Source organism: Manis javanica, chromosome 2 (assembly GCF_040802235.1).
Source record: "Manis javanica isolate MJ-LG chromosome 2, MJ_LKY, whole genome shotgun sequence".
NCBI lineage: Eukaryota > Metazoa > Chordata > Mammalia > Pholidota > Manidae > Manis > Manis javanica.
The window spans coordinates 170,802,327-170,821,536 of record NC_133157.1 but is presented as its reverse complement, the minus strand read 5'-3'; the positions used below and the strand labels follow the sequence as shown (position 1 = coordinate 170,821,536).

The window sequence follows — 19,210 nt, the reverse complement described above, 5'->3', positions numbered from 1 at the left end:
GAGGGTGAATACATCAAGAATACAAGGATACTTAGAAAAGGATAAACCAGCAAATATTCTTCAAACAGTATCTTTTTGATGGTCTTTGATGATGTTTTGATTGAATTTTATATGCATTGATGAAGAGTGAGATAATATAGGAAGTAGTCTTTCTATAATTCAACATGTCTTTAGAATCTTAGAAAGCAGCTATCTTAAAACCCACGATTTGATGGTGGGGCTGTGTTGTGGAAATCCTGAGGCTCTGGGTTACCATGGTTTGCTTATCTTTCAATTAATTATTGAATTACTTTTCTACTGTGAAATGCAGTGATTATAAAACATCATTTTTATAGTTTTAATTTTAATAAAAATATTGTGAGTTATGGAAGTATGGATAGTACTTCTTAGAAGTTAATAGATAACTGTTATATCTGAATTCAGTTACAAGTAAAATACACTGTTCTACTTAACTCTGTGTCTTACATCCAATGTCCCTGAGGCTTTCTTGCTCTCATATCTTTTCATTAACTCTACTACTGTCTCCTTTGTGGTTCTCCATTATTCCAAGAACTCCAGGGACTTTGCACATGCTGTTTCTGCCTGGAAACAGCTTGCTCCTTCATTTTGTTTGGGTGTCTGATGAAATCCTCACCTTAATTACCTCACTTCACCTTAATCACAGTGGCTTTCTTTTCCTGACCAGCCTTGAGAAAGTAGCCATTCCCCACTCCACCCTCCAAAATTCCTTTCCTCCTTGCTTACTTTATTTTTCTCCATAGTACTTAGCACCACGTGGCTTACTATATAATTATTTGTGTGTCATCTTCCCTTCCCCAGTAGAATGTTGTTCTGTTTAATGCTACTGCTGTAGAACTAGACCAGTGTCTGGAAAGTAATATAATAGGTGAGCAATAAATATTTCTTTAAGCAAATAACTTCACTAGACAGTTATGCACTATTATGGGCAAAACACTCTACTATTCTCTGAGAATACCTCACATGAAAAAAAAACCCCAAAGTTTTTTCTATTAGTAGAATAAACATAATTTTCAATGTATAAGACAAAACATAGTATAAATAAAAATACATTATCTGAAAAGACAGAAAAGAAAAATTTGACTTGGAAACTGGAAATACCTTTACAAAGGATGTGACATTTGAGTGAAACCTTGACTAGAGATAATTTCTATACATAAAGATGCAGATAAAGGCCACCCATTGACAGGAACTTGTGTAATCAAGGCAGGGACATAAAAGAGTATATGATGAAATTTTGGGATAATCCAGCAGCCTGATGAAGTCTAGAACACAGGTGGTATCAGGAAGGAAGTACTGAGTGAGTGACAATCATGTAAATATCTGCATTATCAGGTCATGTTTGTATCTCACTTTCCCAGTGATTCCCAACATATTAGGGAATATGAGAACACTGAAACATAATGAGATCCCTATGTGATGTAGGTGGTGTATATACATGGCTTTAAATATGTATGTTTAATATATATATTAAATAGCATTAGAATATATATATATTAAATAACATTAAAGCTAAAAAATTTAGTATCACCTTTTAAATACATTTGTGTTGATTAATATATCATTTAAGAACCAAAAATAATATGTTTGTATATATATGTATGTATATATGATATACATATTTTTCATATACTCTTTTTTTCCATCATCATACAGACAATGATAGTCACATGGATTCTCGGTCCTCTTACAGTAAATCCATGGTCACATGGATCTGAAGCTCATGAGCCCGAGCGACAGTCAAGGCAATGAGAACACAGCAAATGTGTTTGAGTGGGAGAATCACATGGTGGGGCTGTGTTGTGGAAATCCTGAGGCTCAGAGATAGAAGACACCTTAGAAACATCTTCTCTGTGCAGTCTGCTGAAGTTACAGAAGAAGCAATTGCAACCACAAAGGTAACAGACACTGGCCAAGACTACAGGTTGAAGACTGTGGCTAGTACTCAGGTTCCTGAAGTCATCTCGTCAAGTATTTCCATAATAAGAATGAAAAGGTCACCCAGACATATCATTAGCAATCAAAACTGAGTATCTGTCCCTATTTAGTTAAATGAGATGAAATCTTACACACCTAAGATTAGATGTATACTGTTTTCTTTGCTGTGATATGGAGATTATAGTATTTTTGATATTCTGTATCTGATAACACATGGATTCTACTTGAGGTGTTCTTTAAGCTTGGATTTCAAAACATATTCATCTTTAGGAATGTATTGCTATGTCTTTTTGAGAAACCAAAAAACATTTTCTTAACATCTTCTGAAATTACAGCAAGGGAGGCTACAGGTATAACTTGTTTTATATACAAAATAAAATTTTGAATATTTAAAGATAAACTGCACACTAATAAATAGCTTGATGTAGTATCTATTTAAAAAGTCACTATTTAGACCCCAGAAGAAAAAGTTATTTATATTAATGATGATTCCTACCTCAACCTGGATTTGTAAACAGGTTTGCATATATTTGAGGTCTTTAGAGTGGTTTCTACCCTTTCGGCTGTGCCAAAATCAATGTCTGACATATACAATGTCCTAATACCACTCAACAAATTCTGTCCCTAATTGAAAGTCATTATGCAGTTGTGCACAGGTTAAGACCTGCTTTCGTAATGAGCACAGAAGCTGTGTCCTTTTCCACAGCAAACTGCTCAATCAGAAGCCGGGAAAAGGGTATTCTTCCCTCCCTCTCTTCCTATGGGAATTATACATCACCAGTCTAGACTTGAGTGAGGGATGGATTTCAGAGTGCCAAATGCATTTTCAAAAGCTTTGTGCAATTTACCCTCTATAATGTCTTTTAGAAGTATTTTTGCTCTCCTACCTCTCTTCAAACCCGTGGCATAGCTTTATGAACCTTTCCTATTCCTCTCGTCAGATCCTCTAAAAGAAAGTTGCCTTATTTTGACCAGAAGATATTATATTAAATCTTTAGGGAATGAGGAAATGAGAAAGTTTATTTATGTACTTTTTCAATTTTAAGGAAATCATAAGAACACTTTCCTTCCTTCCCATATTGAGATTTGGTTAAGGGTGCAATTATTGCCTTAATTGGATTACAATTGCCTCTAGGTTAGTTTATGCCTTTTACATGATCAAAAACACACATAAAAGACATGATTGAAAATAGAAATGCACTGGATTTTGGAGATGGAATAATTCAGATATTTTTATGTACTCATTGGAGAGCAAACAGTTATATTACATTCCACTTCTGCAAATGTTATTAGTGTAAGATAGAAATTCATTTAAGGATTCAAATTGCTTTTATTACTAAGCTTTTTATAAACTTTAATTTTCTTATATTCTTGCTCTCCAATATTTTATATGATTAGAATATAGAAAGTTAATGCAATATAATACAGCTAACTTATACAATTAAGCAAAACACATTAAATATTTTTTAACTAAACCATTCAGTACACCCTACTGTGTTCCTGCCTATATAATTATACATCTTCTGACTTGTCTCATGTAATTCACAATTTCTTCCTGCTGCTTAATCGCAGACTTCAGCAAGCACATTTTAAGGAGAGAGACTCAGTACAATTTTTCTGGGAATCTTTTATTTGCCATGTGCATTAAGGTGATGATTACCATGGGGAAAAAAAATGAGGGGGTGTATAAAAGACACAGGAGCAAAGGTGCAAGACAGTTTTCAAGTACATGCCTAGTTTAGATCCATTCTTGTGGGAGGAAATCACAGGGAAATTAATCAGCAATATATCTGTAGACTTGGCATTAATCATTTTTATAAGAAAAAAGTGGCAGTTATAACATGTTTCTCCATCTCAAGAAAGCAACGGCATCGAAAGGCAATTGGGCTTATAAAACTCAAACTGGCATTCCTGGTCAGAGCTTCCTGGGTGTGTAAAACTTCTATGAACAAGAGAAATGTTAGTATTCAGGTCTTAGGTGAAAATGGATCAAAAAATGATCACACTAAAAAAATTACATTTCTGTCACATTTTGGCCTTTTGATAGAGCAATTGTTGCTAATATTTTTTCTGTGTTTTAAAACATTTGGTAACATCTGAAGACATCAGAAGGAGTAATGAAAATGTGCAGGGTTCAACTATAGAACAAGTTATAGTTACCTTAGATGGTAAATAGAGTCAGTGACAGGACACACGGGGCTAAATATGGTAATATTTACTTTAGTGAATTGAAAAGATAAAGTGATAAGGAGTTGGGTTCACTCCAGAGTGATGGGATTGGAACGCTTTTCATGACAGGAATATTGTTTTGCCATAAAACACAGTTTTATTATAAGCCTCTTTGATTTTTAGCTAAATTCTAATGGCTTTCAGTTCCATAACCATCTTTGTTCTGGACTTTAGGCCAGGGTCACTGCACTGCTCCTGTTCAGTCAGAATCAGTTCCCATACGGTAGGTCACAGATGACTCCTTTTAACCCTTTCAAGTGGTGCCTGTAGTGAATTATGTTTCAACTATGCTCTGGACCAGGAAGTTTGACCATGAACATCCTGTTAAGTATTCAGCTTGTCATTCACGATGAACTCTCTCCCCTCTATTCTAAACTGTTTTATTTCCCCTGAGAGTTATAATTGAAATTGGATAAATAGAAGTTTTAGGTTAGCTTTCCAAACCTTTCAATAGACTTCCAGGGAGGAAAATCTATCACTCCTGGAAAAACAAAAAAAAGAGAGGAGAGAGACCAATCCAGTGATCATGCCTGAATGAAGGATGCTGAGCTAGACTGAAATTGCATTTAATCTGTTTCTCTGTTGATTTTGGAAACCTTTCCAAAGGTTTCCATAGTAACAAGTGAATTGCCCCTCTGCCTCCAGCATCTGTCAAGCATGTAACACGAATAAAGATAAAGGTTAAGGTGAAAAAGCTACAGTATCTTTTCTACTACCAGGATAGATCTGAAGAAGTCATGATTAGTCTTTTAAGAAATCAAGTATGTTTCTCCCACCACAGCCATATGAAAAAGTTGGGTCAGAATTTACTTACATCTCTGATGTCTGCGTTTGCTCCTATACATGGTCATTCTGAAAAAATCCGACTTTCTAAGAAGTAATTGCTTTGACCACGGAGACAAAGAGACGGGTTGTGCTCCTGCTTTGCAGTAAGACTGTTGCTCACTGACAGAAGGTAACCAGCAATCACACAGTGAAAGCCAGGGTAATACCATTCTCATAAAATTACAGGGGAGACGCTACAGCCTGTAACTACTCTATCTAATGCAAATCTTCTGGGGAAAATTGTATTTCCTTCACTTCCCCCAACCAATATCAGTTAAGTTCTCTAAGAAAATCTGGACTATTAAGGTGCTGTGCTTGAAGCAATGTTGAATTAAGGATGGATTCACATATTTAGCAAGAGCAGTAAAACTGAAAATCTAAATATGAGGTATATAAACCCTTGTTTGAAATTTACAAAAATTACAAACCATCCTTTGGGTTCATATGTCTTTTAGCCACTCTAGAATATTTAGATTTGCATTTTATTTTGAAACTGCTAAATTCTTTCCTTCCCTGGGCTCCCAATGTACTTTGCATGTTCAATTATTAAAGCAATTATCACTTTTAGTTCTGACTATTTCTCCAAAGAGACTGCTTCTCAGGCAAAGCAGGAATCACATGTTTTCACATTATATCTCTAGGCCTAGTGGAGAAAGAGCACAAAATAGCATTTCAGGCTCAGTGAGTGCCTACTATGTGCTAGGCACTCTGCCCTATCCTGAAAGAAACCATTCATGAAGCTTCCTCCCACCTGTCTCCCCACTGGGGCCAGCTCATTTTTGTCCTCAGACCTGTATTTTCACAGTATTTTGGGCATATACTTATCTGAACATGTTTGCACTTTCCCCTTACTTGGACAGGATAAAAGCTTTGTTTCCTATGTCGTGCACCCTCTGCTCTGGGTGCTTGCAGCAAAGCTCAGGGATACTACCTCTTCCAAATCCTCCAACAGAGTGTACGTAGGGTTTCAAATCTCCTTCAGTGCTAATGAGGTGACTGAATGCAGTTTTAATTTAAATACAGAAGGCTTTATACTCCAGTGAAGAATTTCTATGTAATAAGACTTCCCGATTATTCTACTGCAGAAAACGTTTTCAACTGCCAAACTTCTTTAGTGTTAAACTCAGGCAACTTACTGAAAACATGTCTACCACTCTTCTTAAAAGAAGGATTATTTCAGAGTCAAGAATATTTTATACTTAACTATTTACTACATTTCATAATCACAGGTACCAGGAATAGCATTTCAACAGGCTTTTAGCAGGAGTTCTGTCTGATTTCTTTGACTTTTGACTAACAAGCTGCACTATTTAGTAAAATTTTGTCTAAGACCACTGTGGTTATATTTTGCTATCAGGCATGGTCAGTCTTTGTATCTGCATACAGTAGGAAAGGCTAGGATGATATTCCTTGTGTTTTCTCTAATAGGGAGATTATAATATTTCAATAAATAATTCAGCCTTTTCTGAGTAACATGATATACCTGACATTCCTCAAACTCTCAACCTGCTTAATGTTTTCCAAAGCACTTTGTAATTACCTGAAATTGTTTATATTTACTTGTTTTTCTCCTGTTAGAACTCCTTTACTTGTTTCTGCCTGTTAGAACATAAGCCTCCAGAGGATAGGGCTTTCCATTTTTCAGAGATGTATGTCTAGAGGGCAGATCAGTACATAGCAGAAAGTAGGCTCTTGGGAAATATTTGCTGAATAAATTGCTTTTTATGAAATTATTATAAATCTAAATTATAAAGACAAGACAACTACTGATTATTTTTCAATAAATTCAGAAAATAGCCAAATTCATGCGTACTGACGAAGGTTACTTTCTTACTCAATGACCAAGTACTGGACTTTCACATCTTTTGGCCCTAAGGCTAATTTGATTTCACTGATTTGTATTTGAAACTCTATCTACTTACAGGTGTGAAGATATATTTTAAATTTATTGAAATGAAGTCACAAGTTCTTCTTTATAAAAGTTACTCATGGTATCAGACCAACAAATCATAAAATCTGTTATAATCAGACAAAATTAAAACAATTTATCTGACATAATGTGGTATATATATTTATAATATGAATAAACATGTCATTGATAATTATTAGGCAGAAATAAGTTTAGTGACATAAAGACACAAGTGATATCAATTTTAACATTATTACATGGCACAATTTTGCAGTTTTTCTCTTTTTGTATTGTTAGTTCTCCATGACCTATAATTAATATCAGTCTGAACTATTTGTGAAGACCATTTAACCATTTAATTAGCTTCATTCACATATATGTCCCCACCCAGCTCATTCATATCACATATACAATAGATACACATTAAAACAGATATCCTGACTTGTACTCATCAATGTTTGGTATACTTTTGCCCTCCCAACCTTGGACAAGGGTTGACTTTCTCAGGTTCCATATAGGGATTTCCATCTTATCAACCCCTTCCTATGTTTCTTTTCTGGCCTCAGGGCATATAGAGGTATCCACTCTTGAAGCTTATTTCTGGGTTTAGTGACTTAAATTCTGGAAGGCTTTAAGCCATTAAAATTGGGGACCTCAAATATACCTGATGAATTAAGGCCAACTTCACAGGCACCAGGTTGCAGTCCAGCTAGAGAGAGAAGAGGAGGTCGGGTGGTGGCTGAGGGAGAGGAGATGGCTTTGGCAAATGTGGAACTCAGGGAAATTTCAGCCAAAAGAATGAAAAGGAAAATGTTGCTGTAAGGGACATACAGGGCGGTTGAGAGGGAACAGGTCCAGGCATCCTATTGTTCTCTTTTCCTACCCTCTTCAAAAATCCAGGTGAATAAAGTTGTTTTATCTTCAAAATCAGCCTATAATGTCAGAAGCCAAAAGAAGCATTACTTGCTTTAATAAAATTTCTCCCTACCTAATCCCTGAAATATGATTTCCTTTGATGGAATCAATCTTTATACTCAATACTTAAAATATAAATTCAATGAGTACAGATAAATTGGAAAGGATGAATTCTCATATGAAATCAAATGGCATCAATGTCTTTCCTTTTACGATGGGAGGAACAAGTTAGAAATAAAAGTACCTAGCAGAGTAAGAGGAGGAGATGCTTTTGACAGTAAGAAAATAACAGAGAGAGAGAGAGAAAGTAGAAAAGAATGGAAGAAGAAAGAAAAAGGAAAGAAAGAGAAAGAGGGAGTATGTGTGGGGGTGAGTGAGGGTGTGAATGAGAGAGAGAGAGAGGGGGACAAAACTATGTGCTGTTTGCCAAGCGGTGTGCTAAATGCGTATCATGCCATATAATCCTCCCAATTCTGTTCTTAGCGATCCCTGCTTCCTTTTCAGCAGGAGTAAACTTCAGCCAAATGAGGACAAGCGCAGGACAAGAACACTGCATGAGTTACATAGTTGTGTTAAAAGCATTTATTGGGAAATAGACCAATGCGATTTTTGGAGAATGCACTTGGTAGTTGCTGGAGAAAACTTATGTAGAAGAGTCTCGGTAATGTCACTCACAATGTATTGAAATCAAAGAAGGGCTGTTTGCCAGAACTCATCACAGGGAGTGACCACTGTGGTTGAATAAGAGTGAACATTCATTAGGAGGTTCACATTCCAAAAGTTCTGTATGCATTACTCACTCATTGAATATTAAAAACCACCCTATGATAGATTTGTTATTATCATCATCTTCGTCCTCATGTTATTATCGTTGCTGCCCTCATTTGATATTTCAGTAAAATGAGACTGAGAGCTGAAGTGTTCTGACTAACGCCTCACAGGGAGCAAGAGGCAGTGCCCTGCTGTGCCCCTGCGGAGCTTCCCCAGAGCCAGTGTGGTGCGACATGCCCCGCAAGGTTGGAGGGGTGCTTTCGGTAGCTGTCTAGGCAACAGGAGATGAGGACCTGCAAGGGACATGTTTTCGTAACAACTCGTGGGGCTAAAAACTTCTAAGAGGGGTGAATGCAATTAACGGCAGGGCTTTGGCTGCTGGCAGGGAAATCAAGTTCAGAAGCACAGCGGACTGCTCTGGACAATGGAGGTGGTGACTTACCCCTCTCACGCATGTCACCTCACTTGCCTCTTCATGGCTAGCCCTCATCCTTTCCTCCAATAAAACACTAAAAAACATTTAAAGAATACCAAGAGTATCCAACTATTAGCCCACACAGAGTTCTCACATCCTTTTATGGTTTAACAATTACAGTATGTGTGGATTTTGATAAAACCTTTAAGAATTTTATTAAGACAGTACATAATAGTACATGTAGAAACTATTTAACACAAACGAGTGATACCTACATTTCAGAGAATTACTAGAATGATGAATGTTAAAATTGAAAAGCTATGAGAAGTTATATTGCCCAAATTCCTCCTTTAAAGATGTCTGATCCACAGAAGGCAGCGCTTATTACAAGCTTGCTGGATGGAAAACTGAAGGGAGCTGAGTGGCATGACCTCAGGCAACCTGGAGCCCATACTTTCAGCAGGCGCTTCACCCCAGGACTCCCTAGAGTTAACCCAGAGCTTTTCCCTCTGAACACACTAGCTCCGAAATTTTTCCTTAAGTGAAAGGAGTGATATCCCAACCCTCCTTTGGTCAGTTTTTCTCAGATTTGGACACTAAGTGACCCACTGTTAAACTTTCCCTTATGTCCTTCTTATCACTCTCTAGCCTGACGGTGTGAAGGGCCTTCACTGCCTTTCCTTTGCTGCGGGCCAGCTGCCTCTGTGGGAGCTCTGCCTTTTCTCCTGTCAGACATGAACTAAGCTTTCTTTACTGAAACATCTCCTTGCTAACACAGTCTTTACAAATTCTTGACAAAAGATCTTTCCTCAGCTCCTTTCAGGTAACAGCCAAATAATTTTCAACCCCAGCACAATCATTGACCCATCTTTTTTGAGAAAGTATACATCTTCAGTACATGTCTATATTAGGCGATTTGCTGACTTGCCTAATGCCTCCAGAACTGGACTTGTATCTGTTTGCTCAAAGTCAAGTATTTTCCTGTTAGATAATAATCTAAGAACAGTTGTTAATTACAATACCGAGTGGTTATCACATTTAAAAAGTCTTCCTATCATTTCATCTAGCACCTCATCATATTTATCATTGTTCTTTTTAATGTTTGCAGGAAACACAAAACTTCCTTATATTCTGTCCAAGTTTTATTTGTCATATTGGCTCAAATGAGGGAAAAATTTTCCAGAATGAGGCTTCTTTATACTTGAATGTTGTTGAAAGTGAAATAAACAAGCAACTCAATTCTGTACTCTTCAGTTTGGTTCATTAAATGTTTTTATGTATCTGGAAAATTCTTTTCTAAGATTTTTTTGTAAACTGTAATTGGATTTTATTATTGTCTGTATTCAGACCTTTGGACTTTCTCCAGTTTCTTGTGCTCTAATATCAAAGCAGTCTTTGAAATCTCTAAATTTTAAAAATATTTAATACTTACAAGTATTAAACCCAGTTAAAATGTTTCCCTTTTTAACTTACACTACAGTTGCTTTTATTTTCACTGAATCACCTTAGCGGTAATTGTTTTTAAGCATTTTTGTTCTGTTGGCTTCCTTTCTTGTACGGTTTTCATTCCATCTTATCTCAGTTTCATCTGTCTTTTCTGTTAGCCTAAATTCAATTACCCAGACTTACTTTTATCTTCTTAGTGGTCTTATTTTCCCACTTACATTTGAATGAATTTGCATTGTACCAAGGATAATGGCATTCTGTCTTTTTAATCACAAAGTTTGAGTAGGTCCAGTTATTGAATGGCTACCAAAAGATTTTTTTTTTAAAGAAGACTAAAGGGTATACAATTAACCTAGCATTCCCTAGGGAATATAACTGAATATAACTGAAAGTATGAAATATTTTACCAAATGTTGGCTGTTACACATTCAAATGTAGCAATCAAGACCAAAGAAGCACAAAGTCTCTTGGGAGGATATCCTACAAGGTACTATATCTGTAACAAATCACATCACAAATACATGAACACAACAATACAGTTTATTGGAGGTGGGCATCGTGTGGGAGAACTGCTGCATCATGTTCCCTGGAGGTGTTTTATTTATGAAAAACACTTCCTCAGTAGTTCACAACTCCATCTCAGACAGAGCATATCCACTGTGTCCTGAGATGGTGGGATGTTACTGAGTTTACATGGAATAATAGTGAGAAATTAAACATCCTTAAAGTTAAAATAGACCTTGTGATTATGAAAACTATGTGTAGAGTTTTACTATAAAATAATTTACAAAATAAGAAATATAAACTCTATAGCACGGAGAAGACAAGTAGTGACTTTATAGTATCTTACTACGCTGATAGACAGTGACTGCAATGGGGTGTCAGGGGGGCTTGATAATATGGATAAATGTGTAACCTCAATGTCATTCATGTGAAACCTTCATAAAATTTTATATCAATGATACCATAACAAAAAAATACATACTCTATTATCCATCCTCTGTCTATATGTCTATCTATTATCTATCTATTCATTCATCTATCTACCTACCTACTATCTTAAAAACCACAGAATTGTGAGTAGTAGAGGCACCCAGTAAACAATTTCTGAGATACAGAGAGGATGAGTCAGACTCCAGTGGCCAGAATGAAGCTGGAGAAGATCCTTACAGAAACAGATGCAGGGTCAAGGGGGTGACCAGCAAGTGGCACTTGGAGCAGAGCAAGGCAAAATGTAGCAAATAAAAATGCCAAAAGTCTTACTGTGGAAACTGCTGATTTTCCAGGGAATTGCCTTTCCCTTTTTCTGGCTGAATCTATTTCAGCCAGTTTCCTCCATTGGCTAAAGCCATGCCCAATCCAAGATATCACTATCTTCTACATTGAACAAATAAATGTCAGCCGATGAAGCCAAATTAAGAAAACAGTAGAGAATAGAGAACATTACCTTGGTTTTCACTTCAGTTTGAATTGCTGGATTTACTGCTATTATTTTGGAAAATATGTCTCCTTTTAACATGTGAGACAATGGGAGAACAAACTTGATATTCAGAATTTCAATATAGAATGCATTCTGATACTCACCCATGTTTTGTACTCTAAAGGATTTTAGAGATGCAAATACAAGAATTATAAAGATATGCATGTAATGGCAGAATAGGAACCTAATCAAAGCTTATGATATAGTTGCATTAACCTAAGATCCAGGCAGACTTGGAAAATGTTCTTTAAGGAAATTAACCAAGGAGGTTAGAATGACCTGGAGAAAAGAAGAAACACAGATGGCTAACAGGCACATGAAAAGATGTTCCACATCACTAATCATTAGGGAAATGCAAATAAAAACCAAATGAGATACCACCTCATACTAGTCAGAATGGCCACTATCCAAAAGAGAAGAAATAACAAGTGTTGGTGAGGATGTGGAGAAAAGGGAACTCTCCTGCACTGTTGGTGGGAATGTGAATTGGAGCAGTCACTGCGGAAAGCCGTATGGAGGTTCCTCACAAAACTAAAAACAGAAATGCCGTATGGCCAAGTAATTCCACTTTTAGGAATTTACCCAAAGAGAACAAGATCCCTGATTCAAAAGGACAGATGCACCCCTATGTTTATTGCAGCACTATTTACAATAGCCAAAATATGGAAGCCACCTAAGTGTCCATCAGGAGATGAATGGATAAAGAAGATGTGGTACATATACACAATGGAGTATTATTTAGCCATTAAAAAGGAAGAAATCCTGCCATTTGCAACAAGATGGATAGGCCTAGAGGGTATTATGCTCAGTGAAATAAGCCAGGTAGAGAAAGACAAATACGATATGATTTCACTTATTTGTGAAATCTAAAAACAAAACAAAACAAAATGAACAAAATGCCAGTAGACTTATAGACATTGAGAAGTGACTAGTAGTTATCATGTGGGTTTGGATGGATGGGTGGGGAGTGTGAGGGGGAGAAGGGGGCACACAAATTTTCAATCATAATATAAGTTGGTCATGGGGATGGTGGTACAGCGTAGAATACAGCCACTTATTCTGTAACATCTTTCTATGTTGACAGATAGTAACTACACTAGTTGGGGTGAGGATTTAATAATATGGGGAACTGTCAAACCACTGTGTTATATACTTGAAACCAATATAAGGTGGTATATCAACTATACTTCAGTTAAAAAAAAAAAGAATGAACTGGAGAGAGTTTCCAACTAAAAATAGATAAAATTAGGTCACAAAGTTAAGTACACACACACGATCTTGAAAATATTGGGCTAGATATTATGTTGGTTTTTTCATGGTTTAAAAATATAATATTTAAACTGGACAAAGACCAATACTAAGATGTACAAACCTTTATGGACTTTTAAAATATACCTACTAAATATAAATTTGTATTTATGGATCACATTCAGCATATTTTTATTTCTAATACAAATATCAAAATTGTTACTTCAAAATTCCTATTTTTAATGTAAAATATACATCAAATAGCTTAAGTATATATTAATAGAATTCATTTCATATACTACTACAAAAGTAGTATATGCAGCAGTCCTGTTCTCCTAATTCCTTTCCTGTTCATATTTAGTTATAATTATCTCATTGATGAGCTACTTAAGCTTGCTGAGTTGAATAGATTGAATTTCAGGTATAATTTAGCATTACATAACCCAAGGGTATTTCAGGGCTCCAGCTCCAATCCTCATTTTGTGTGTATTTGTGTCTACTGTAGGGCTCAGAACTACCTGGATAGTCTTTGACCTTGCATATGTGTTCAAAGACAACAATTTGAATAAACTGCCTTTGCCATTACCAGCGCAGCAGTATGTGAACAGTACATATGTAAATGAAATTCATGATTTTCTTACCATTATAAAAAAACATTTTTAGGTGTTTACTTAAATGAGCTGAGATGCAGAAACAGGAGTAATAGGTGGAAAAAAGAGTCTCAAATTTTATTTTCTAAACTGTCTTCTTTAGTTTGGTGAACAGTAAATCTCATCTTTGAATCATGCCTTAGAAAGCTTTAGCATGCCTACCTGGACTGTGCAGTAAATACTTAAATGAGTCACTGGTGGGCTCACAAACTATGAACAAAAATATAACATGTGAAAAGATGATTCTTCAATTTTAAAGACCTTTGGTTCCCAACTTCTAAGATTAATCAAAGAAATGTTTGTAAGAAAATAGTATAACAGAGAAGGAACTAGAATTTCAGCTTGAGATTTCATGACCTTGATTTAATAAGAAAAATTATATTTTTCTCTTTCTATTTTCTGGGGCAGTTGATAACATATGTTTTCGGTAGCATGAATAACGTAGTTCTCACCTGTATAAGATTAGCCTGATTCTTTATTATAAAATTTAAGACTCCATATATGTACCAAAGGGGAGGGGTGTGGGAGGGCAGGTGGGGAGGGAGGGAGGAGGGGATGGAGGGGTATTATGTTTAGTACACATGGTCTGGGGGATCACAGGGAGAACAGTGTAGCACAGAGAAGGCACATAGTGGATCTGTGGCATCTTGCTGCACTGATGGACAGTGACTGCATTGGGGTATGGGTGGGGACTTGATAATATGGGCAAATGTAGTAACCACATTGTTTTTTCATATGAAACCTTCATAAGAGTGTATATCAATAGTACCTTAGTAAAAATTTATGTAAAAAAATGACTCCATGTATGATCCCTCACTGAAATTAAATTACTTTTTTCTCATATCCGGTATATACACTTTGTGCAATTTGGATAATCAAATTGTGCCCTTTGGATAATGTAATAGCAAAAACATACATGATCACGTGCTTTTATTTCAGTAGGGAATATAGACATTAACTGATTAATAACATGAAATAATATGTTTTGTAAGTTCAAAACCAGGTGCTCTGAAAGTAGATGTGTGATCCAATGATAGTATATAAAAAATAGTCCTCATTCGTGAGTTGATCCACTCTTCTCTGAGATTACATAGATGAGTGTTGTGCAAAGAGTGTTGAAAGAATAATCCCGGGTGATCATAAAGTGTTAGTGAGAGAATTACTGAGATTGGTGGAAAGCTCTAGGAATATACTGATGTATGAGTTGGATGATGGCATACAACTGGTATTCAACAAATAATGTTGATAGAAGTTATATTTAATATGTCACCAATTTGTAATCACTCTCCAAATTGTTCAGTACCCAAATTAAGACAATAATCGTTAATAGGATTCTATTCCTCGTTACTCCATTTCACAAATACTTCTTAAGTATACACTTATATAAGATATCAGAGAGTGGACAAAGATAAAATAGCCATGGTCTTAATCTTGAAATTTTATTTACTAACAGTTATTATGTGAATCCCAAGATGATTAAAAAGAATGTTTTAATGAAAAGACTAGCAAAATACCTGTTAATATCAAAGTGGATAAATACATCCATTTCTCTGACACTGTAAATGCTGGTTCAAGGTTTGCAAAAGTAGCAGCGAGTGCTGATAGAAAGCCATATAATATGCCAATAAGTATCTGACAAAAGCTGAATCAACACAGGTCATAGGACAAGACATTTTGGGAAATTTCAGTGGAAGCAGAATAAATGATATCTGTCTTAGAGAACACCATAGAAATATAAGCCAGGATATATGTATGAGTTGGTTTCCGTGATGTGAATACATTAGTGGCAGCTGCCCAAAAATACTGAAACAACCGAAGCAAGTAAACTGTTGAAAAAATAACCTCAAAGGCTTGACGCATTATGGAGAAATAGTGGTTAATAAATATAACTGTAGAAAATGGTAATAAGAAAACTTTTATAATAAGAATACCAAATCAAGGCATTTCTGATTAATCCTTATTCTACTTGACAATCAACATCTGACAATGTTAATTATCATTTTCTTGAAAACTCTATTCCTTGGAGTCTATGCCAGTGTTGTTTCCCATTTTCCTTATGAGAATCAAATTTATATTTATAAATTTAACTATTTCAAACTACATATTCAGATAATGGAATAGCTAAAAGTGTTTAAAGCTCAAGATTCTGGAACCAGACTAGCTTGGTTTATTTGAATGGCAGTTCTACCAAGCACCAGCTGTGTGGTCTTGGGCAAGTTGCTTTATATATCCATTCCACAGTTTTCTCATCTGTAACACCCTCACAGGAGTATTATAAGAAGTAAATGAGCTAATATATAAGTAGTGCTTAGAACAGTGACCAGCAAAAGCATTAGCTGTTATTACTAAATATACCCATATGGATGTTCAAAAGTCATATCAACTCCAACATGTGCAAAGTGTGCTTGTCTTCCATTGTTTCTGGTCAGATTACAGCATTCCATAAACCTGTAATCCACTATGTCTATCTCATCTGCTACTATATTCCTAGCAGCAGCCCAGTGTCTGAATATACTAGTTGCTCTACAAATATTTATGAAATGAATGATGGTATTAGTTTTCTATTTTTGCTGGAACAAATTACCACAAATGTAGTGGTTTAAAACAGCACAAATTTATTCTCATAATTCAGGAAGTTTTAAAATTAAAATAAGGTCATGGCCAGGCTATATTCTTTCTGAAGAATTTAGAGGAGAATCTGTATTTTTTTTTGTCTTCTCCAATTCCTACAGGATGCTTGTCTTCCTTTGCTCATAGTCCATTCTTCTACCTTGAAAGTATATCACCTCAGCCACTGTTTCTATAACCATATCTCCTTTTTCTTACTTTGACCCTCCTGCATCTCTTTCTAAGGATCCTTATCATTACATTGGCCCACTCAAACAATCCAAGATAATCCCAACATTTTAACTCCCTAATTTAATCACATCTACAAGATTCTTTTTATCACATAAGGTAACATAGACAAATTCTAGGGATTAAGATATGGACATTTTAGGAAAGTTGTTTTTCTTTCTACCACAGTTTTCATTCTAGCTTTCAAAGAGTCATGTGTATCCCACATTCAAAATACATCTATAAACTTCTCAGTCCATCAACTTAAAGTTCAATATCTCATATTCTCTCATCACCTCAATTGTCCAGAATTCAACTGGGAAAAATCCAATTATGTTTCAGGGACTGGGGGTAATCTTTTGTGTCTCTTGGTTCCTTCCTCCAGGACCACAGCTCTGCCCTCTGGGCCCATGGTTCTTTTCTTTAGGCCTGAGGCTTTGCCCTCAGTGTCATCTTCATTGTTTTCTTGAGAGTAGCACATGTTTGTAGTAAAGCAATTTTATAATACTGTTTATAATGCTGTTGCAAGTCAAAGAGCCTTTGTTCATTTTGTCCTCTCTGTCCCTTTTAGTTCTAGCTGGCAGTATTTCTGCTTGTGTAACGTCATTAAGAACCTTGTGGGTTTTTCATGTATGGCTTGGGCCTTTACTCTATTAGACAGGAAGATCCTCCACACTTCTTTTGTGAATAAGCCCATCTCTCTTCCTGGCTTTTAGAGAGGCGGCTGACAGGATCCATGAGACGCATGCCTATCTTTTCAAAGAGCCCCCTGTGTGACTGAACGCACTGACCTTTTTATCCTTTCAAAGTATTAGTGAAATGCTGTCCAGCCACACTCTTTGGAATATCTGCAGAGCATGCTTTCCTGACAGTGAATCTCCTTATTTTAGCAACTTCTGCAGTCTGGATAGATTGAGAATTTCCACATCAAAAAATTCTGGTTCCTTTTTGCTTAATAGTTCTTTTCTGAATTTATCTCTTTCTGCTTGAATTTTACTATAAACAGCAATAAAATATCAGGTCATATCATTAACATACTGCTTGGAAATTTTCTCAGTTATATACTTAAGTTCACTACTTACCACATAACTGTATTATATGTGCACATAATTATTCATCTGCTTTCCATAAAACTGTAAGGACCCAATTCAGCTAAACTTTCTACTACTGTATAACAAGGATCTTCTTTATTCTATTTTTCAAAAACACGTTCTTCATTTCCTTTTAAACCTTCACAAGTATCCTCAACTCAGATTTAATATCCATATTTCTACTACCAGTCTGCTTATTGGGAGTTAAGTATTTTCTAAGACAATATAGATATTTTCTACTATGCACCTCACTCTTTCTGAGTCCTCCCTAGACGCAACTCTAATATCTGTATTTCTAAGAATGGTCTATTAAAAGCAATACAAGATTTTTATCATGCTTAAAACTCCTCCAGTCTTTACCCAAGTCCAAAGCCACTTTCATATTTTTAGATATTTGTTACACCCAAAATCTTTATTACTTTCATATTGCTGATATAGCATATTATCATAACAACAGTGGCTTAAAGCAACACAAATTTGTACCAAAACACATTATAATTAAAATGTGAATTGTTAAAAATGAAGAGAGAAATTTTAAAGCAGCAAGAGAAAAACAACTTTTTATGTACAAGGGAACCCCTGTAAAAATATCAGCAGATTTCTCAAGAGAAAAATTGCAGGCCAGAAGGGAGTATCATGATATATGCAAAATGCTGAAAGGAAAAAAATTCCAAACAAGAATACTCTACCCAGGAAGGTTATCATTCATAATTGAAGGAGAGATAAAGAATTTTCCAGACAAGCAAAAGCTAAAAGAGTTTGTCATCACTAAACCAGCCTTATAGGAAATGTTAAATATATAGTAAGGTAGAGGATTAAACACATATCTAGAATGAAGTTTAAAAACGAAAGTAGTAAAAAATAACTATAACTCAATAATTAGTAAAAATATATGCTAAGTAAAAAGATATAAGATGTGACATCAAAAACGTTACACATGGTGAGGGAGGGAAGTAAAGCTGTAGAGTTTTAAAATGCACTCAAACTTGTTTAAGTTTTAAACATGGTAATCAAAAAGCAAAAACCTGTAACCTGTAAGACAAAAGGGAACGAGAAAGGAATACAAGCATAACACTATAGAAGTCATCAAACTACAAAGAAGTAAGGGAAGAAAAAAGGAACAGAGAAGAACTATAAAAAAGCCAGAAAACAATTAATAAAATATTACATAAACATAAACCTATCAATAATTACTTTAATGTAAATGGACTAAATTCTCCAATCAAAGGGCATGGAGTGGCTGAATGGATTTAAAAAATCCATCTGTATGCTACCTACAAAAGATTCACTTCAGATGTAAGGACACACACAGATTGAAAGTAAAGGGGGTGGGGGAAGATGTCTCACACAAATGGAGACCAAAAGAAAGGTGGAGTAGCTATATGTATGTCAGACAAAACAGCCATTACAACAAATACTGTAATAAAATACAAAGAAAGG

The 19,210-nt window shown here is 35.5% G+C and overlaps 1 protein-coding gene across 19 annotated transcripts in view; it reads right to left on the bottom strand.

Annotated features, from left to right (window-relative positions):
* RALYL (RALY RNA binding protein like) overlaps window positions 1–19,210 on the bottom strand; it is a 772,862-nt gene that overhangs the window by 291,897 nt on the left and 461,755 nt on the right. Inside the window, exon 1 of one of the 19 annotated variants that reach the window (XM_036998256.2) lies at window positions 5,000–5,131. The exons of the other annotated variants lie outside the window; for them this stretch is intronic. Coding sequence (XP_036854151.1) covers window positions 5,000–5,036 — 37 coding nt within the window. The 5' untranslated portion in view covers window positions 5,037–5,131. Of the gene's footprint in view, window positions 1–4,999; window positions 5,132–19,210 lie in introns of those variants that run through there. 19 annotated transcript variants of the gene reach the window in all.